At 48.3% G+C, this 16,897-nt stretch overlaps 1 protein-coding gene across 4 annotated transcripts in view; it reads right to left on the reverse strand.

The window, feature by feature from the left end:
* Positions 1-1,634: 1,634 nt before the first annotated feature.
* The window catches only part of cdc42bpb (CDC42 binding protein kinase beta (DMPK-like)), a 29,809-nt gene continuing 14,546 nt past the window's right edge, over positions 1,635-16,897 (reverse strand). The window contains exons 15-38 of one of the 4 annotated variants that reach the window (XM_023952860.2): positions 15,547-15,652; positions 15,349-15,473; positions 15,157-15,262; positions 14,365-14,513; positions 14,192-14,289; positions 13,451-13,530; positions 11,447-11,515; positions 11,300-11,371; positions 11,120-11,225; positions 10,903-11,039; positions 6,683-6,822; positions 6,531-6,612; positions 6,239-6,455; positions 6,102-6,164; positions 5,779-6,020; positions 5,351-5,705; positions 5,167-5,264; positions 5,005-5,089; positions 4,805-4,922; positions 4,426-4,543; positions 4,067-4,303; positions 3,752-3,860; positions 3,499-3,560; positions 1,635-3,004 (exon numbers count right to left, since the gene is read on the reverse strand). In XM_023952860.2, the coding sequence (XP_023808628.1) occupies positions 2,882-3,004; positions 3,499-3,560; positions 3,752-3,860; positions 4,067-4,303; positions 4,426-4,543; positions 4,805-4,922; positions 5,005-5,089; positions 5,167-5,264; positions 5,351-5,705; positions 5,779-6,020; positions 6,102-6,164; positions 6,239-6,455; positions 6,531-6,612; positions 6,683-6,822; positions 10,903-11,039; positions 11,120-11,225; positions 11,300-11,371; positions 11,447-11,515; positions 13,451-13,530; positions 14,192-14,289; positions 14,365-14,513; positions 15,157-15,262; positions 15,349-15,473; positions 15,547-15,652 (3,097 nt within the window). In that variant the 3' untranslated portion in view covers positions 1,635-2,881. Of the gene's footprint in view, positions 3,005-3,498; positions 3,561-3,751; positions 3,861-4,066; positions 4,304-4,425; positions 4,544-4,804; positions 4,923-5,004; positions 5,090-5,166; positions 5,265-5,350; positions 5,706-5,778; positions 6,021-6,101; positions 6,165-6,238; positions 6,456-6,530; positions 6,613-6,682; positions 6,823-10,902; positions 11,040-11,119; positions 11,226-11,299; positions 11,375-11,446; positions 11,516-13,450; positions 13,531-14,191; positions 14,290-14,364; positions 14,514-15,156; positions 15,263-15,348; positions 15,474-15,546; positions 15,653-16,897 lie in introns of all 4 variants that reach the window. The other 3 variants (XM_023952859.2, XM_078943098.1, XM_023952861.2) reach the window with 3 other exon arrangements.

Below are 16,897 nucleotides of genomic sequence, written 5' to 3' on the forward strand. Positions count from 1 at the left end.
ACAACACAAAACACAAAAACCAAATCCACCATAAAAGCATGCAAACAAACAGAGAAGACTTCCTCCATCAAAACAAACTTAAACACAAAAGCATGCAAAAAATGACAGGAAAAGGTTTCACCACACAACATAAACACCTGGTATATGTCCAGCACAAGAGGCCTTCAGCTCTCATCTGTTTGCTCAGCTGTTGGACAGGACAAGTTAATAAAAAAATAAATAACCAACTGAGTAAATGCTCAAGTTCCAAAATATGATTTGTAGTCCATTTTTAAGATAATGAAGGGTAAAAAGCCTTTTAGAAAATGAAGTTACACATTATTGTAAAACAGTAATGCTGTTTTAAATAATCATCTGGATCAGACATCACACACGTGGCCTCATCACCCTCTCACAGCAACAAAAAAAAGCCGTACGTAGTTTGTGCTTCTACTGCAAAGGATTGTTGTCCAAAGGGCACAGTGTGCTCGGTGACCCCCCGAAACAAACTATTACATCCCTGGGGCTCCGGTTTTGGAACAGAATGTGGAGGATATCAACTAACTTGTCCTTAAACTTACTCAGGTATGTAACAAACCCTGCTCACAGGTTCCTGGAGAAATGTGTTCAAGCGCAGGTCGGTACAAACTGACTTCTGTGAGGCAGACTTGGGTCACCAACGATCTGGGCAGAACATTTGATTCAAACAGAGTTATGAAGAAAGCGAAAGCTTGAGGGAGAAACCATCGTTAGGTCTGACCTGATTCCTGCTTTGCTCTCATTGGCTCCACTGTTGCTCTGCTCTCAGCAAGTCGCTCTGATTTGCTGATTCCAGCGGTTTTAATGACCAGACAGCCTTATGAATCTTTAATGCACCTGTCAGACAGAACTGTGGGCAAATTAATCTTTTATCTGACAATCTGCAGTTCAAACCTGACATCAGAATGGGGAAGAAAGCTAAACACCTCACCAGGTGCCTCTCCTGTCAGACAAACAGGAAACTAACTACCTAAAACTCACAGACTTACTGGACAATAGAAGATGGAAAAACGTTTTCTGGTCTGATGAGTCTCCATTTCTGCAGTCACAATAAGATGGTAGGGTCAGAAATTGGAGTCAACAGCATGAAAGCATGGATCCATCCTACCCTAAATCAATAGTTCAGTCTGGTGGTGGTAAATTGGTGTGGGGGATATTTTCTTGGAACACTTTGGTACTTATTGTGCATGGCTCCAACACCACAGCCTACCTGGTTATGGTAGCTGACCATGTCCATCCACAGTGAACCATCTTCTGATGCTACTTCCAGCAGGATCAGGCTCCATGTCAGGAAGCTGGAATCATCTCAGACTGGTTTCTTGAACCAGACAATGAGTTCTCTGGACTCAAACAGTCACCAGAACCCATTAGAGAACCTTTGGGATGTGGTGGAACAGGAGATCGGCATCATGGATGTGCAGTCAACAAATCATCACGGTGTGATGCCGTCATGTCAACATGGACCTAAACTCTCTGAGGAATGTGTCCAGAACCTTGTTGTATCCATGCCACCAAGGATTACAGCAGTTCTGAAGACAAATGGGGTCCAACCCGGTCCTAGTGAGGTAACTAAGAAAGTGGGCGGTGAGTGTGTATAAAGAAACATTAACTTAAAATTGTGTTTAAGTATTTTTTATTCAAATCATTGTGAATTAGGAGCAGACAAAAAATGCTGTTGGAAAAAGCTTGTAGCTGTGACAGGTGATCCAGTCGGCGGGCCAGAGTCTCCCAGCTCCGCCCCTTTCTGACCATCCACCTGCAGACACAGATCCACCAACGTTTTTGTTTTCCTGGTCTGAGCTGGAATCTGGATCAGAACTGTACAGCTGGATAGATACGATATTGCTCTCATTTTTGTTGCAGCGCTAACGTTAGATTGGGGGTGTGAGGGGCTGTAAGCTAGTGGGAGAGAGTGTGAACAAAGAAATGATGGGAAATGGGGGCAGGCTTACTCTGCAGCAACAGTCCTGCCAACAACTCAGAGGTGAATTTCGAATGAACTCCTGCCGCTCGGCAGAAACTATGTCTAGAAAAGAACAGTTTTTAATCTCATCTCCAAACGGCATAATCATAAGTCAAAGATTGATCCCAGTGGGACTTCAAAGAGATGAAACAAGCAGCTATTTTCCTCTACAGGTAAACCGTAGAATCTTGGTGTTCAGAGAACTTCCTCCTCAAGTCCCCTCTGTTTACCGCTGAAATCCGTTCACCACATTCTGGACCTGCAGTCTGAACCTTCTGTGAGATCAAACAGTCTAAAGGACTGACGCTGCACCCATTTCAGGTTAGTTTATTGGCTTTCGGCTGCTAACAGTTTAAAGTTACAAATATCTTTTTAATTTTGTAAGAAACAGAAGCAGTAGTTTTCACCCGACCCCCAGCTTGTCACCTGGTGCTGCCAGAGCAGAGGGGGGGGGGGGGGGGGGTCAGGCTACAGCGTAGCCAAGGGAAAATTCATCACTGCCAATATGAAAGGTTCTTTTTTTCCAACAGCAAGGACGATGTGCAACATTAACAAAGGTTTCAAACTGATACAGTGTTTGTTTTCCTCCTCCTGCCTGTCGGCTTTGCCACAGCTCAGCACAACACGCCTGACATTAGAGCAAAGCATGAGAAGCATTCCCACAGCCCACGCCATGAGGTTCACGGTCACGGTGGGGGCAGATCCACGGCAGGGGAGCGTAGCTTCAGCTTGGGCTTCAACCACGAGGCAGGGTGGGGGCAAGGGTGCAAGAGGAGATAAAAGCAGCCCCTTTTCCCCACCGCAATAAAATCTAGGAAGTAAAAGCCACATTCAGTCTGCAGACTGATTGGCTCAGGTGATGGGCGGAGCCACCGCTGTGTGCAGTAGGGGGCGCGAGCCTCACGGCTCAGAGTCCAGACCGTCAAGCGTGAGCCGGCTGCGGTGGGGGGAATTTGGGCTAGGGGGGGTGCTGGGGTTGGAGCTGTTGGAGGGGGTCGAGTGTTTGGTAGAGTCCGAGTCCGGCTGAGGGAGAGAGAGAGAGAGAGAGAGAGAACGTTTGAGGTTGGTCAACCAAGAAAACCTGATTGTATTTTCTTCATCTACAACTCGTTGCTTTGTTCATGTTCAGCCTCTGATGTCATCACTGCTAACAATCTAAATGCATTTGGATATGAAACTATTCAGACCTCCGTGACCCCAACAGGTCACAGCTCCTATTGGACGAGCGGGAGGACCAGCATGTCTCTGACCACAGCTGGGTCAAGCTTCTGTTTTCCCCACAGTCTGAACCTCTGCTGTTCACACTAAAGATGCTCCCTTGAGTCGGACACTGACTGCTAACAACAATTCCTGCCACAGGTATGCAGACAGCCCCACAGCCCCCCTGCTGGGACGCCCCACAGCCCCCCTGCTGGGACGCCCCACAGCCCCTCTGCTGGGACGCCCAACAGCCCCCCTGCTGGGACGTGGAACTTTCTGCCGCTGCACACGTGTGGATCCCTGAACTAAAAACCAACCTCTCGCTCCAGGTCCTGGTCTAGTTCACCGGCGCTGCGGGTTGGAACTCCTCCTCCAAAATCTAAGCCAATGACAGAGCAAGCTGTGATGACATCACATCTCCAGTATGACATCACAATAATAAATGAAAGTATGTAACTCTAGTCTAATTTAAAAAACTCTTGTCAACAGTTTTGGTGATTTGTTCAGACTAAAAGGCATGACAGAAACACGAGTCACTCAGCTGTGTGTGTGTGTGTTGTGTGTCTTCACCTGAAGCTGTGCGCGAGACGTTAGACTTGCTCCGGTGTTGTCGGGAGATACTGGATAGTGGGCGTGGCTTATCTTTACTGGGCTCATCCTGAGACGAGGGCATCACACTCTGCATGTATGTAGGAAGCGTGTCACACACTAGAGTCATACGGCGGGTTTAGAACCATAAACACCCGTCAACCCAGTCCAAGCTGAGGTCCACAACAAACACAAGTGTCCACATGCAGGACCTGCAGGTTTGCAGTACTTAAGAGTTTATGGAGGTCATCTGCTCTGAAGGGGGGGTGGGGGGTGAAGAAGGAGAAGGTAGCCTACCCTTCCCAGAGAGGAGATGGAAGGAGATGAGGAGGAGGAGGAGGAAGGCTGCAGGAGGCTCTGCTGAGAGGAGAAGGAAGAGGAGGAGGCCTCCTTCTGCAAGAAGGCGCCGGCCGATGCCAACGTCATGTGATAGACGTGCTCAAAGTTGGAGGGGGGAGAGATGAGGGTGTGACGGGAGGAGGAAGAGGAGGGGGAGGGAGACAGGGAGGGTGAGAGGGAGCTGAGGTCACCAACCTGAACACCAAGCAGAAGGACGGATAAGGAGGGTGAGACAGGAGGGAGGAAGAGAAAAGGAGGTGGGGGAGGTTCATGCAGCAGGAGCAAGAAGCAGAGAAGCAGAGAGGAGGCGAGCTCACCAGGGGGAGGTCCATCAAGACCTGCATGCCGTCTCCTGGTCCCATGTGGGCCACGTGGTTGAAGTTAGTGGGGTTAGAAATCATCCGGGACCGCAACTCTGGATCCTTCAGCATCTCCCTACAACACCACACACACACACACACACACATATAACACGCACATACACACACAGAACATAAAAACACACACATACAAAGAAGTCAGTGAAAATACACAATTTTGGATTTCATGGTAAACATTACTGTAACACCACTGAGATTAGTAAAAAAATCTTTAAAGGGGGGGGCAACAATGTGAAAACTAAAGCAATCATGCAGTTTAAGAAAACGCTGGAGGCGGAGCTAGGAGCAGGTCACATGCCAATGTGTTGTTCTTAACCTCCTCTGCTGCAGCCGCTCCTCTTCAGGAACCTTGAAGAGAAACTTCCTTTTGCTGCGGGTTCGAACCATCGCTTTCCGGCTGTGCTCCGTGGTCTCTGGGATGGTCAGGTCACCCGCTGAGGTCACACAGATGGACACAGATCAGCTGGAGGGCTTGGGGCGGGGGGGGCACAGAGGATGGATGAGGTGTGAGTTTACCTGAGGAGGCGTTGCTGAAGTAAATCAGGCGGGGGGCTTCAGAGCTCAGCAGGTTCAGCGTCCCCTCCACGTTGAGGGGTTTGATCTAAGGACGAGGCCACACGTGTTTCCAGCAGCAGTGAGCTGTGCACCAGCGGTGCTCGTGCGTCTACAATTGGTTACCTTGCAAAGAGAGATGGTCTGCACCCACTCCATGGTCGTCACATCAAACACGTCCACGCCGTACTCACTATAGACCGTGAGGTGGGAGGAGTTTGAGCCTGAGGGGCAGAGAGGAGGGTAAGTACAGAATCAGTGAATGGCACCCCCCCTCAACCCTCAAAAACCCCTGGTCACGGGGACATACAGCAGGCCAGCGGTGTAGCGGGCCACATCAGCTCCTGGGCCCGTGAGCGGCGCCCCTGTCCATCCACGTAAATGCCAAGCTGGCTAAAGCAGAGCAGCACCTCGCTGGAGCCGACCTCCAGGGCGTGCAGGGCGTCCAGCGGCTGCTGCGCCAGAAAAGCCAGGGTGGGGTCAGCGGGGCTTACCAGGCTGATGGGGGACGACTCCCCCTGCAGGGTTAAAAGAGCAAAGCCGGAGGGGTAGCCGACGCACAGCCGGTCCCGGACCATCCCCAGCCACTGCACCGTGCCTGGAGCCTGCACCTCCCAATGCTTCTTGTAGTGCGGCTTTGCTCGCGTGATCTCATAGCACTGAACCTGGAAGGGGGAGGAGCCTCATGAGCCGGATCCACAGTGGGACAAAGCAGACTAAAGGAAGACTGCTCTCTACCTGACGTTTAACAGCAGCCAGAAGGTAGGCGGGGCCCCCCTGCCGCAACACACCAGTGCACAGAGCCTGGCAGCCTTTGGTTTCAGCCAGTTTGATGTCAAAAAAAGATTCAGCCCCCTCCAAAACCCCCCAGGGATGAAGGTGCACGTGGCGGTTCCGCCCACACAGGACAGCGATAATCTTCTCCTTTGGGACCAGGTCAACTTGATGAACTTTTTTACAGTCAGCGGCCCTGACGATCACTGCAAACAGAGGGGTCAGAGGTCAGCGCGGGCGGCCTGGCTGTGACTCTGAGAAGGCGTCGGTCTGAGCAGCGGTCTCACCGTCTCTGGTGAGCTCCACTACAAAGAGCCCATCTTCTGTTCCCAGAGCGATTCTCTCTCGGTCTACATAAAATTAGAACAGCTTTAATTTTACAGAACCAGCCGACCCAAACAACCCCAGCAGCACCGTCACTAACCCAGCACGGCAGCTGACAGCGTGGTCTTGATGAGCGGCAGCGAGGCGTCGTAGGCTTCAAGCAGCCGATGGACCTGCTGGCTCTTCAGCTGGTTTTTGCTCAGGATGCTCTGCAGGCTCTCCAGCATCCGAACCCACTTCTTCTTCTCTGCCTCGCTCTCCGCCAAAACCAGGAGGGACACTGACGACAGCTGTGACATCAGCTGCGAGGAGGCAACCTGCTCACAACGACAGACGGTCAGTTTGATTCACAGACCGGCGGTCAGCTGAGGAGGGGTGGGGCATCCATCAACCTTAAAGATGCAGGGGATGTCCTTCCTGGTGGCGTGGATCACATCAGAGGCCATCACTGAACTCACAGACAGATCCTCGTCCCTGAACACAGAAGTGCTGCATGTTCAAAGAAGACACACTCTGGGAGCAGCTCAAATGCCCCTCCCCTTACCTGAGGTCCAGAACAAGACTGGCCACTACCCCCGCCTGGGTGGACTTCCCCTCTGGGACATCGTAGAGAAATAGTTTGCAATCAGAGACGATGGCGAAGGCTCGCTGCCAGCCTTTCTTCACGCCGCTTGGCTTTGGGATCTGAGAGAAGCAGATTGGAGCTGTTGTGTTTCTGACAGCAGGTCTGAGCGTCTGCTAAGTTCCTGAATCCTGCTGCCAATCGGATCAGCCTGTGAAGTTTGTCACCGCACTTCTATCTATTTGATAAAGTTTGACAGGCGAGCACATGACATCCACAAAAACCCAGAGGAGGAGACTTCAGTCAACAGGCCTCATCTTGTAGTCCTGCATGGGGGAGGGGCTTCAGAGTGAACACCTGCTGGCAAACTTCACCTGTGTGGTTTTAACATCTGTATGGTTTCAGTGGCAAAGTAAGTCATGGGATTTGGTATGTTTGAATCTGGCAGTGGAATCTTGATCTGCTATAGAGCAGAGGTTCAATCACACACACGGAGATCACATGATCACTTCTGCCCCTTCATGTGTGTTTAGCATCCTCAGACCCCACATTGGCTGGTTAGTGCCTGACATGGCAGCTATCCTGCTCTGGATGAGTGAATGTGTGTGTGAGTAAAGACAGTGTGTTTGGAATTATTATGCAAATTGTATTTAAATGTCAAAAAGATCAAACTCCTTGTTTTTCAATTGAATCCTTTGGGTCACTGACATCAATCTCAGACATCTTTAATTATTAGTTTGACAGGTGAGATCAGTTAAAGGAAAAACTACTAAAGAAGGACGTTCCACATTAGTAAACAGACTAAGGCTGCACGATATGAAGAAAACACGCGATATGTGATATTAGTAATTAATATTGCGATAACGATATCATTTGCGGTATATAAACAATTAGCAAAACAACCAAAAATATTATACCCATTCCATTACAACAGCTTAAAAATTATACTACAAATGACCCTTGTTGACATAGGAGGCGAACATACAACATAATAGGGCGCCATCCGATTAGCTAACAACGTGAAGGGGTCCATCTGATTGGTCAAATGCAGAAAGGGATTCTTTCAATCCATTAAACACTTCAAGCTGCCATAAGATTGTTTGGCCACATCTAAGGTAGCCATTTATTGCAAATTTGCTGTCTTTTGCGATATGCATATTGCACAGCTTGATATTGCGATAACGATAAATTTGCGGTATATTGTGCAGGCCTAAAACAGACCAACATTTTCAACAATATGGGAAAGAAAAAGGATCTCTGCTGCTGAAAAGCATGAAGTACCGTAATTTCCGGACTACAAGCCGCTACTTTTTTCCTGCGCTTACAGCCCTGCGGCTTTTTCAGTGACGCGGCTATTTTATGGATTTAATTGGCGGCCGCCATGTACGTATTTTAGAACTCAGTGAATAGTTTGAATTCTCTATCTAACACCAAGCACGAGGCATTTTTTTCAACACACCTCTTGGCAGCCAAACAGCATGGACTTGACTTCAGGTCTTAGACACTTCAGTCATGGTTCAACAAAACGAAACACGCATGCCCGGCCGCATCCCAGAATCCTTTGGGGCCATTAGACCCAACGTGCACGTGATCGCCGCTACATTATGATGAAGCTTTCAAGTTAAAAGCAATCGTTAAAAGCAGCGTAAAAAAGTCCACCGTCACCAACGGGTTTGGAAAAGCCGGTTTGCTGCGTGACGGAGAGAACAGCGCATGGAGTGAATGTATACTCCATTTACGGTTTCTAAGGAAACCGTAAAAGCGGAATTTTGCTTTGAAAAACTCCCAGCCTCCGTGTGAGCTGGAGACATCTTCTCCTGCTGATTGAGCTGCGGGGCCGATGGCAGTCTGAAGGCTCCCACACGTAACAACGCACCCGCCCCTCATACACAAAACGTACAGTATTAAGTCCGATTGCTTTGCACAGAAACGATTTGCTCCATCCACCGGCGCAACGGGGACGAAGTGCTCCTCCTTGAAGCTGCCCTGGCCAGAGGTGTCGGAGTAGATGGGAAGGGGAGACAAGGAGCGCGCGGGGCGGGAGCGGAGCGCAGAGGCGTCCGCGGAGTGCAGAGGCTTCTGAATTCTGACGCACGCGCCGCACTGAGGCGCGCGTATCGCGCTGAGGTGCGCGCTTTTCAGTCGCCGCTGCTTTATTTTACCGTTGTGTTTTCTAACCAGTCCTGTTACTCCCATAACGCTGCCGCGACACAAGCGGAAGGAGAGCTTTTCCCGTTCACCCCTCCATGCACTGCTGCTAATTCCGAAACACGTACAACAGTATGGCGAGCCGGGCGTTGGCCCCGCCTTTAGCCCCTAAGACTCATGGGAAATGTGGAATCGCGGATGTAAACTTCCTCATCATAACTGAGGGATGTAATGTTGATTATATGGTTACTGTTTGTAATTTTATGTTAGATACCTAGATTGTCAATAAGTAAAAAAAAAATGAAATAAAAACACCATAACTGAGGGACTTGTGAACAGAATATAGGTCCATGCTGTTTGTCAGATGTCGATACACTAAAATACGTGACCCAGAGGCAAAGGTGGCACCACCCACAATGTGCTAATGAATTGCACTCACTCTGGGATGCTGGGCGTGATTTGTCAGGATGATAACATCGGCTATCACATGCGCGGCTTATACTCTGACGCGGCTTGTGTATGTATAAAAGCAGTCAAACACGTGAATATGGGTGGGTGCGGCTTGTAATCGGGTGCGCTTTGTAGTCCGGAATTTACGGTAGTTAAATGCTTTAAACTAGGTATAAAAACCTTTGATATTTGACTGAAACTTCAGCGTGATCATCGTACTATGAAGAGATTTGTGGCTGATTCAGAGACACACGGGTTGGTGCAGATAAAGACAGAATGAGGAAGGTTTCTACCAGACAGATCCATCAGATTGAGAGAGCAGCTGCTGAAATAGCATTACAAAGCAGCAAGCACATGTTTGAAGCTGCTGGAGTCTCTGGAGTCCCACCAACATCAAGGTGGAGGATCCTCCAGAGGATTGCAGTTCTACCTAAACCTTCTAACCCCTAAACAACAGTCCCAAACAGAAACGGCTGCAGTGTACCCAGACATGCATGAAGACTCATTTTCAAACAGTTCACTGATGAAACCCCGGATGATCCAGATGCATGGAGTTTGTAGATCAAATTAAAACCGTGTTCATACTGTTTATCAAGTTCTTTTACGCAATTTCCTTTAAAGAATTTCAAGAGAAGCCTCATCTGGTTCAGACTCCAGGTGACTGACTGAGCGTGCTCTCCTCATGGGGTGGGGGTGTTCACAGGGGGGCTTTGTAGCTGTGCTAAAGAGGACAGAAGCGACTCATTTGTGATAGACTTTAGGAAAAACACTTCCTGGACAGTGAAAACAGCAAAAGCAGAGAGAAAAGACGGATTCACAATCAATGAAGGAGTTTAGCTAGAAAAATGTCTTTGAAAATAATAATGTAATGACTTCCTCTCTGTTTACATTCAATATAATATCATTTTATGAAACATTGCTTCTCGGTAAAATCCTGTAATATTTAGCAGGTGGATTTTTTCCTCTTCTAGTGACTGCAGGTCAGTGGAGCAGTGACTTCAAGCTGCAGCATCAAACACACACAGCTGAATCTATAGAGGCTGTTGTTAGCAAGAATTTGTTTCTACACCTAAAACAAACTCTGTGGAGGGGGAGAAGTATTTCTCTTTATGAAATACTCCCAAACATCTGATCTACAAACATTAATACAGCTTGGATTTAGATGAACTTTGGTTTTGAGCATATTTTCAAATAAAATCTCAAACTAAAATAGTTTGTGTCAAATATATTGAGTGATTTCTCATTTTTGGTACAGACAGTAAAAGGTAGCAGAAAGAAAAGTTGGTAATTGACTTTACTGTGAAATAATGAGGTATTTTATGTTTTGGTCCCATTGCTCAGCCCTGATTTAATGTTCCTCGCTTCCCTGTTTAGTTATCTGACAACGTCTTTATGAATCAACTGATATTGTCCAACTCTTCCCACAGCTGGCAGAGATGATCTGGACCCCCCCCCGGATAAGTGCTGGATGATGAGTCTGAAGCTCCAGTTAGGTGGTTACAGGTGGAAAACAGAAACATGCTACAAATCCCAACAACAGAGAAGTCGCCTTCTTTCATTTTCTGATGGGGAGGGGGGAAGATGCAGCTGCGCTGTGGTCCTACCCTCACGTAGCCCCTGTAGGCCGTGCCGATGCCCCGCTGCACGTCAATGCCCTGCGGCCTCTTGGCCTGCTCTGCTGGGATGGGACAGATCAGGGGGGCGTGGTCTTTGCAGGACACGTGGCAGATGAAGGAACACACTGAGGAAACAGAGAGCCCCACTGTGGCTGTGAGGGGCTGGATTCAGAGGAGCACATGGAGCGTTGGTGTGCAGGCCTACCTTCGCAGGCGTACCCCTGTCGAATGAGGCCCACCATCAGGGAGCTGCAGTGTGTGCACTGGGTGGGGCTGGAGAAGGTCTTGATGCTCAGTTGGTGAGCTTTGGGCTGAAATGAGACAGCAGCCATTAAAGCTCATGCATGCAGTGAGAGCTTGACACACCTGGGGAGGCGGGGCCTACGTTTGGTGCAGTAATTGTAGAGCTATAGAAGCTGGGGGAGGGGCTGATGGGTCCTAAAGCTGCACGTCCTTCCTGCTGAAGCAGCCAAGAAGCAGTTCAGGCATTTTCCTTAAAGAGTTCGTACAAAACAAAGAAACCTTCACCGACCTCCAGTTCCGAGGGGGAGGAGGAGGGCGTGGCGTCGGCTTTCAGAGGCATAGGGTCGATGTCCGAGGTCTGTGGGCAAAAGAACACAAACTATGAGGACAATATTTTTCCTTTGGACTAAAGACGTCCTGATCAGGTTATTCCGGCCCGATACAGAGTCCAGATCTGATCCTCTAGTGACACATTCATACATGGATCCAGGTTTTTTCCTATTTTTAACTTAATAATCTTTTTTTATCATTTAAACAGAGCACTTCTGTGAATTTGCTTTAACAATCAAGTAAAAATAGCAACGATAATAGTGACATGTAAGTAATAATAATAGATGATTACAGCGTGTTCCAAATTATTATGCAAATTGTATTTAAGACCAACATTTTCAAGTAATATGGGAAAGAGAAAGGATCTCTGCTGCTGAAAAGCATGAAGTAGTTAAATGCTTTAAACTAGGTATAAAAACCTTTGATATTTCACTAAAACTTCAGCGTGATCATCGTACTATGAAGAGATTAGTGGCTGATTCAGAGACACACGGGTTGGTGCAGATAAAGACAGAATGAGGAAGGTTTCTACCAGACAGATCCATCAGATTGAGAGAGCAGCTGCTGAAATAGCATTACAAAGCAGCAAGCACATGTTTGAAGCTGCTGGAGTCTCTGGAGTCCCACCAACATCAAGGTGGAGGATCCTCCAGAGGATTGCAGTTCTATCTAAACCTTCTAACCCCTAAACAACAGTCCCAAACAGAAACGGCTGCAGTGGACCCAGACATGCATGAAGACTCATTTTCAAACAGTCCACTGATGAGTGCCATGAAACCCTGGATGATCCAGATGATCCAATGGATGGTTGGTGGATTTTGGCCACCACGTCCCAACAAGGCTGTGACATCAACATGGAGGTGGTAGAGTCATGACCTCTGAAAAGTAGGTGGAGTTTCTGACTGACCACCTTCTTCTGTGGTACAAAAAGAAGAACCGTTTGTCCTCATGCATAACAATTCACCATCTGATTGCTCTACACCAGTGTTTTTCAACCAGTGTGCCGCGGCACACTGGTGTGCCGTGGGAGATGGTCAAGTGTGCCGTGTGAAATTGCCCTCATTAACTGATCTAAAAACATTAACCATCTCCAGGATTTTAGCTCTCTGTTCATCCAAACAGGCCCTGAGAAAACACTGAGTAGTTAGGAATATAAAAGATCGTAAAATACTTTTTCTTTGCGTTTATTTTATTTTATTAAAGACATTTTGATAAGAATGACGTACCGCGATTCAGCTGCACCTTCGGCTGTATTTTGGAAAAGTCCCGTGTTGGGGGGGTTAATCACATGTCATCGGTCTGACCAATCAGAAGTGCTTAAAGTCTTCACTTCCTTGTCCCGATTTAGCTCGTAAAGTCGCTCAGTTCTAACAGAAATACCAGCTAAAGCTCGTCTTTAGCGGTGTAGCTTTCCACAGAATCCGGTATCAGACCGTGGAACAAGTGAACAAAACAATGAAGCTCCGAAAACCGATCTTCGGCCGTTTTATGCACTACATCTCCCATGATGCATTGGGTTGTGAGAGTGACAGCGCAAAAGGAGATCTGTTGTTAAACGTCTTGAAACTAACGAACACACAAACTGTTTTTAAATCTTCTAACTTAACTTTTATTGCATCTTTTAGAAAAAAACAGCTGCAGTTTCCAGCTTTTTCTGCAACAATTATCTCAAAAATGCATGTGAGATTGTGGAGGGGCTGTAGATCAATACAGACTATGACTTTCTCCTTTTTTTTTAATTTTTGGATGCTGGTGTGCAGAGGGATTTTTTTTAAGGTTAAAGTGTGCCGCGGCTCAGACAAGGTTGAAAAACACTGATCTAAGGATATCTCTGCATCATTGGCTGCTATGGACAGAAAAGGAGATAAACAGTTGCGAGGACGCAACCTGCTCAAAACACACATGTGACTTCAACAGTCACATGACTCTATGACTGGGGGGGGTTGGCAGATGAGCAACTCACTCTGAAGGTGAGATCTGGAGCCAGAGGAGATGTGTTGAAGTACTCAAAGATGGAGTCCTGGAAGTCCTGAAGCTTCAGACCTGCAGACACAGCAGTGGTTTAGGAGATCTGTTCAGAACTCTGCAGAACCTACAGCTCCAGAACCCGAGCGGATCTTTGTTCTTCACCGAGACCCCGACAAAACAAAACACAAGAAGGTGAATTACAAACAGCTGGCAAAAACCAGGAGTCATATTTAGAGAAGAGCCATCATAACAGGATGTGATGTCATCAAAGCCTGGCCCTTCTGCTCATGGAAGGGCGGCAAACCTCTGATCGGAGGATTGCAGGTTTGATTCCCGCCTTCCCCGCCCATCTGTCGAAGTGGGCAAGACGCTGAACCCCACGTTGCCTCTGGTGGGAGGTTGGCGCCAGTATTCTGCCGTCTGGAGACTGTGAAGCTTTGGGCCTTTGAGGAAGGTAGACAGCGCTATACGAGTATACACCATTTACCATGGAGGACGTGGGGCACCAGCGTTGGGACACACCCAACCTTTGACCCCGGTGAACCCAGCAGTTTACCAGGGTCACAGCTGCTGAACGCAGCACTTACTAGTCAGAGCCTAAACTTCCTCATCTAGAACTGGTTATGCTGGGGAAACATCAGATGAAGTCCACAGCATGAAGTATAGCTCCATCTTATATTCCTCTCTAAAGAGCAACACCCCCCCCCCCCATACCCCCCACCCCAGCGCTCCTCACTTTTTTCGGGGTGAGAGCGACTCTCCTCCACCTCCTTCTTCAGATTCTCCATCTGCTCCACGGCTTCCCTGCTCCTGTCCTCAGACTCTCTCAGCTTACTGCATACAGAAAGACAGGTGCAGGTGAGCAGGGGTGCAACCATGTGGGCTGTGTGTGCCAGTGTGACCTCTGACCTCTCCAGGTTGATGTTGGCAGCTTTGACTTTGCGGAGCTCCTCCTGCAGCAGTTGTTTGGCTCGGATCTCAGCTTCCAGAGCAGACTGTAGCTCCAGACGAGCGGACATGTCCAGCTTCTGGCTGCGCCTCACCTTCCACAGCGGGTCCTGCAGAGGGGGGGGGGACAGAGTCAGCAGCCATGCTGACCAACACCCACCTGCTTTATTACAGCCTTAGTCCCAGACTGCCCTTCCAGGTGGATGTGGGCTGTCTGCAGGGGAAGAATGTATATCTGTACACGGCACACAGGTGGCCCCCACAATCATTGAAGCTGGGAGACCACATGGAGAGCCTGGAAATGTTCGGGAATGTTTTCTTTTTCTGTGGACATTGTGCGGGTGAAACACGTAAATACCAGTAAAGGTGAAGGGGGCCCGTCAGAGCAGGTCACATGATTAGTGCACACTCCCTGCAGCACCACCAGTGGGGTCCTGGGGTGAGCGAGGTCTGTATGGTCTGACAGAGTCCTCTTTTAGGGTCCACCAGGGTCTCTGTGGACTGACAGGATCTCCTCCTAAAGCAGACCAAGAAGACCCCGGCCTGGCCTTTGAGTCCCAGCCTCAAACCAACTCACCCTCCTGTCTCCTTTCACAGAAGCACAAGGATTTGTAAGAAGTGTGGGAGCTCTGTCCTCGGGGGGTTAGAACACACACTGAGTCCCTGAAGACGTGAGGAAGACAAACCTGCCAGTCCATGAAGGAGCAGGCCTTGAGGTGGGCCCATTAGCAGCCAGACTGGACTGGTTCTTACCAGAGGTCTGGATCCCAGACTGGAGCTGCGCAGCGTTTCCAGCTCCTCTGTCATCTTGGTGGCCAGAGCTTGCAGGTAACCTCGAGCATCCTTCTCATCACTGACCCTGAACAAAGTCAAAACAGCTGAACTAAGAGCCCCCTGCTGACTGAGCACCAACCATCAAATGAAACCCTGTGAGAAGTGACCTACCACTGGATGATCTCTGCGATCTGAGCCTCCCAGTGAGCCACGCTCTCCTTCTTGGAGGACAGGTCCTGCAGGTCGTCTTCCAGCTGTCGGTTCTGAGCAGTCAAGTCATCAACGAAGGAGCACAACTAGAGAGGAGAGCACAGGTCCTGTAGCTGCGTACACACATGACACACACATCCTGCAGGAGGAGGCTCACACCTTATCTGTCTCTGCACTAAGTTTACGGTTCTCCTCTGTCAGCAGGCTCTTCTCGCGCTCATACTTTTCCTTCAGAGCAGCAACAGCATCATCCATCTCTATTTGCCTGCAGAAATACATGAAAATGAAGATAATGTCAATCCAGATCCATTACTATGACCCCTTCTCTTTCTCCAGTTTATTCTTTGTTCGGCCCGATACAGACGTTAAGTCTTGCTGGTAAACGTTCATTTTTACTGCAGATATACATTGATATGAAGTGGATTGGCAGCCACGTTTCAGTCCAACACTGAAGACCCACATGTGTCATAGAGGTGGGAACCTCCTCTGATGTAGTAAGACAGCAGCAGGCAGTTCAGGGACAAGTGCAGCGCAGAACTAGGGGTGTGACCATAACCGCATCACATGACCTCATCACCGCACTTTTTTGGGGGAATTTCTTTTTTTAAGTTCTGCATTTGCTGCGTGATTGGAACTATAATAAACAATTAAAACATTCATCTTTGCTGATAATGTACTTTTTCTGCTAGTCCTGTGTTCAGACTTCAGGGGTTTCTGGGGGAAACCTTTTATTACTGTTCTCCTTCACCCCCTCTACGCGGCTCCCTCTACTTACACACACGTGTGCAGTTTCAGCAGCACACACACATCCTCATTCTACAACAGACGTTTCTGTCCGACGAGGAAATACGACAAATTTACTGCATTCTAATTATTCATTTCCATTACAAGCTGCGTGCGTTCTTGAGTGCACGACACGGCCGCCCGCCGGAGGATTTTGTGTGGGGTTATTACTGTTCTCCTTCACTCTGTAACACCAAACATGAGCATTCATTGTTAGATTACCATGAATATCACTACCGTAAATTCCGGACTACAAAGCGCACCCGATTACAAGCCGCACCCACCCATTTTCACGTGTTCAATTACTTTTAAACATACACAAGCCGCGTCAAAGTGCAAGCCGCGCATGTGTTAGGCGACATTGTCATCCTGACAGATCACGTCCTGAGTCCCAGAGTGAGTGCGATTCATTAGCACACTGTGGGTGGAGTCAGCTTTACCTCAGGCTCATGTATTTGAGTATGTCAACATCTGTCAAACAGCATGGAACTCTATTCTGTTCACAAGTTCAAGATTCAAGATTCAAGAGGTTTTTATTGCCATATTCTGTGTAGCTACACAGAGTAGGAATTTGTTTCGGTGCAAATGTGCAACATAAAACAGAAGAACAGTAAGCAACAAAATTTTTACACAATGGACTGAACAAAAACTATAAATAGAGTCAGTAGTGCAAGGAGTGTCAAAACAGTGCAAACTGAGAATGTTCAAGGTGCAGGTAGTGGGCTGG

Source organism: Oryzias latipes, chromosome 24, assembly GCF_053564925.1.
Source record: "Oryzias latipes strain Hd-rR chromosome 24, Olatipes_Hd-rR_3.1".
Lineage (NCBI taxonomy): Eukaryota > Metazoa > Chordata > Actinopteri > Beloniformes > Adrianichthyidae > Oryzias > Oryzias latipes.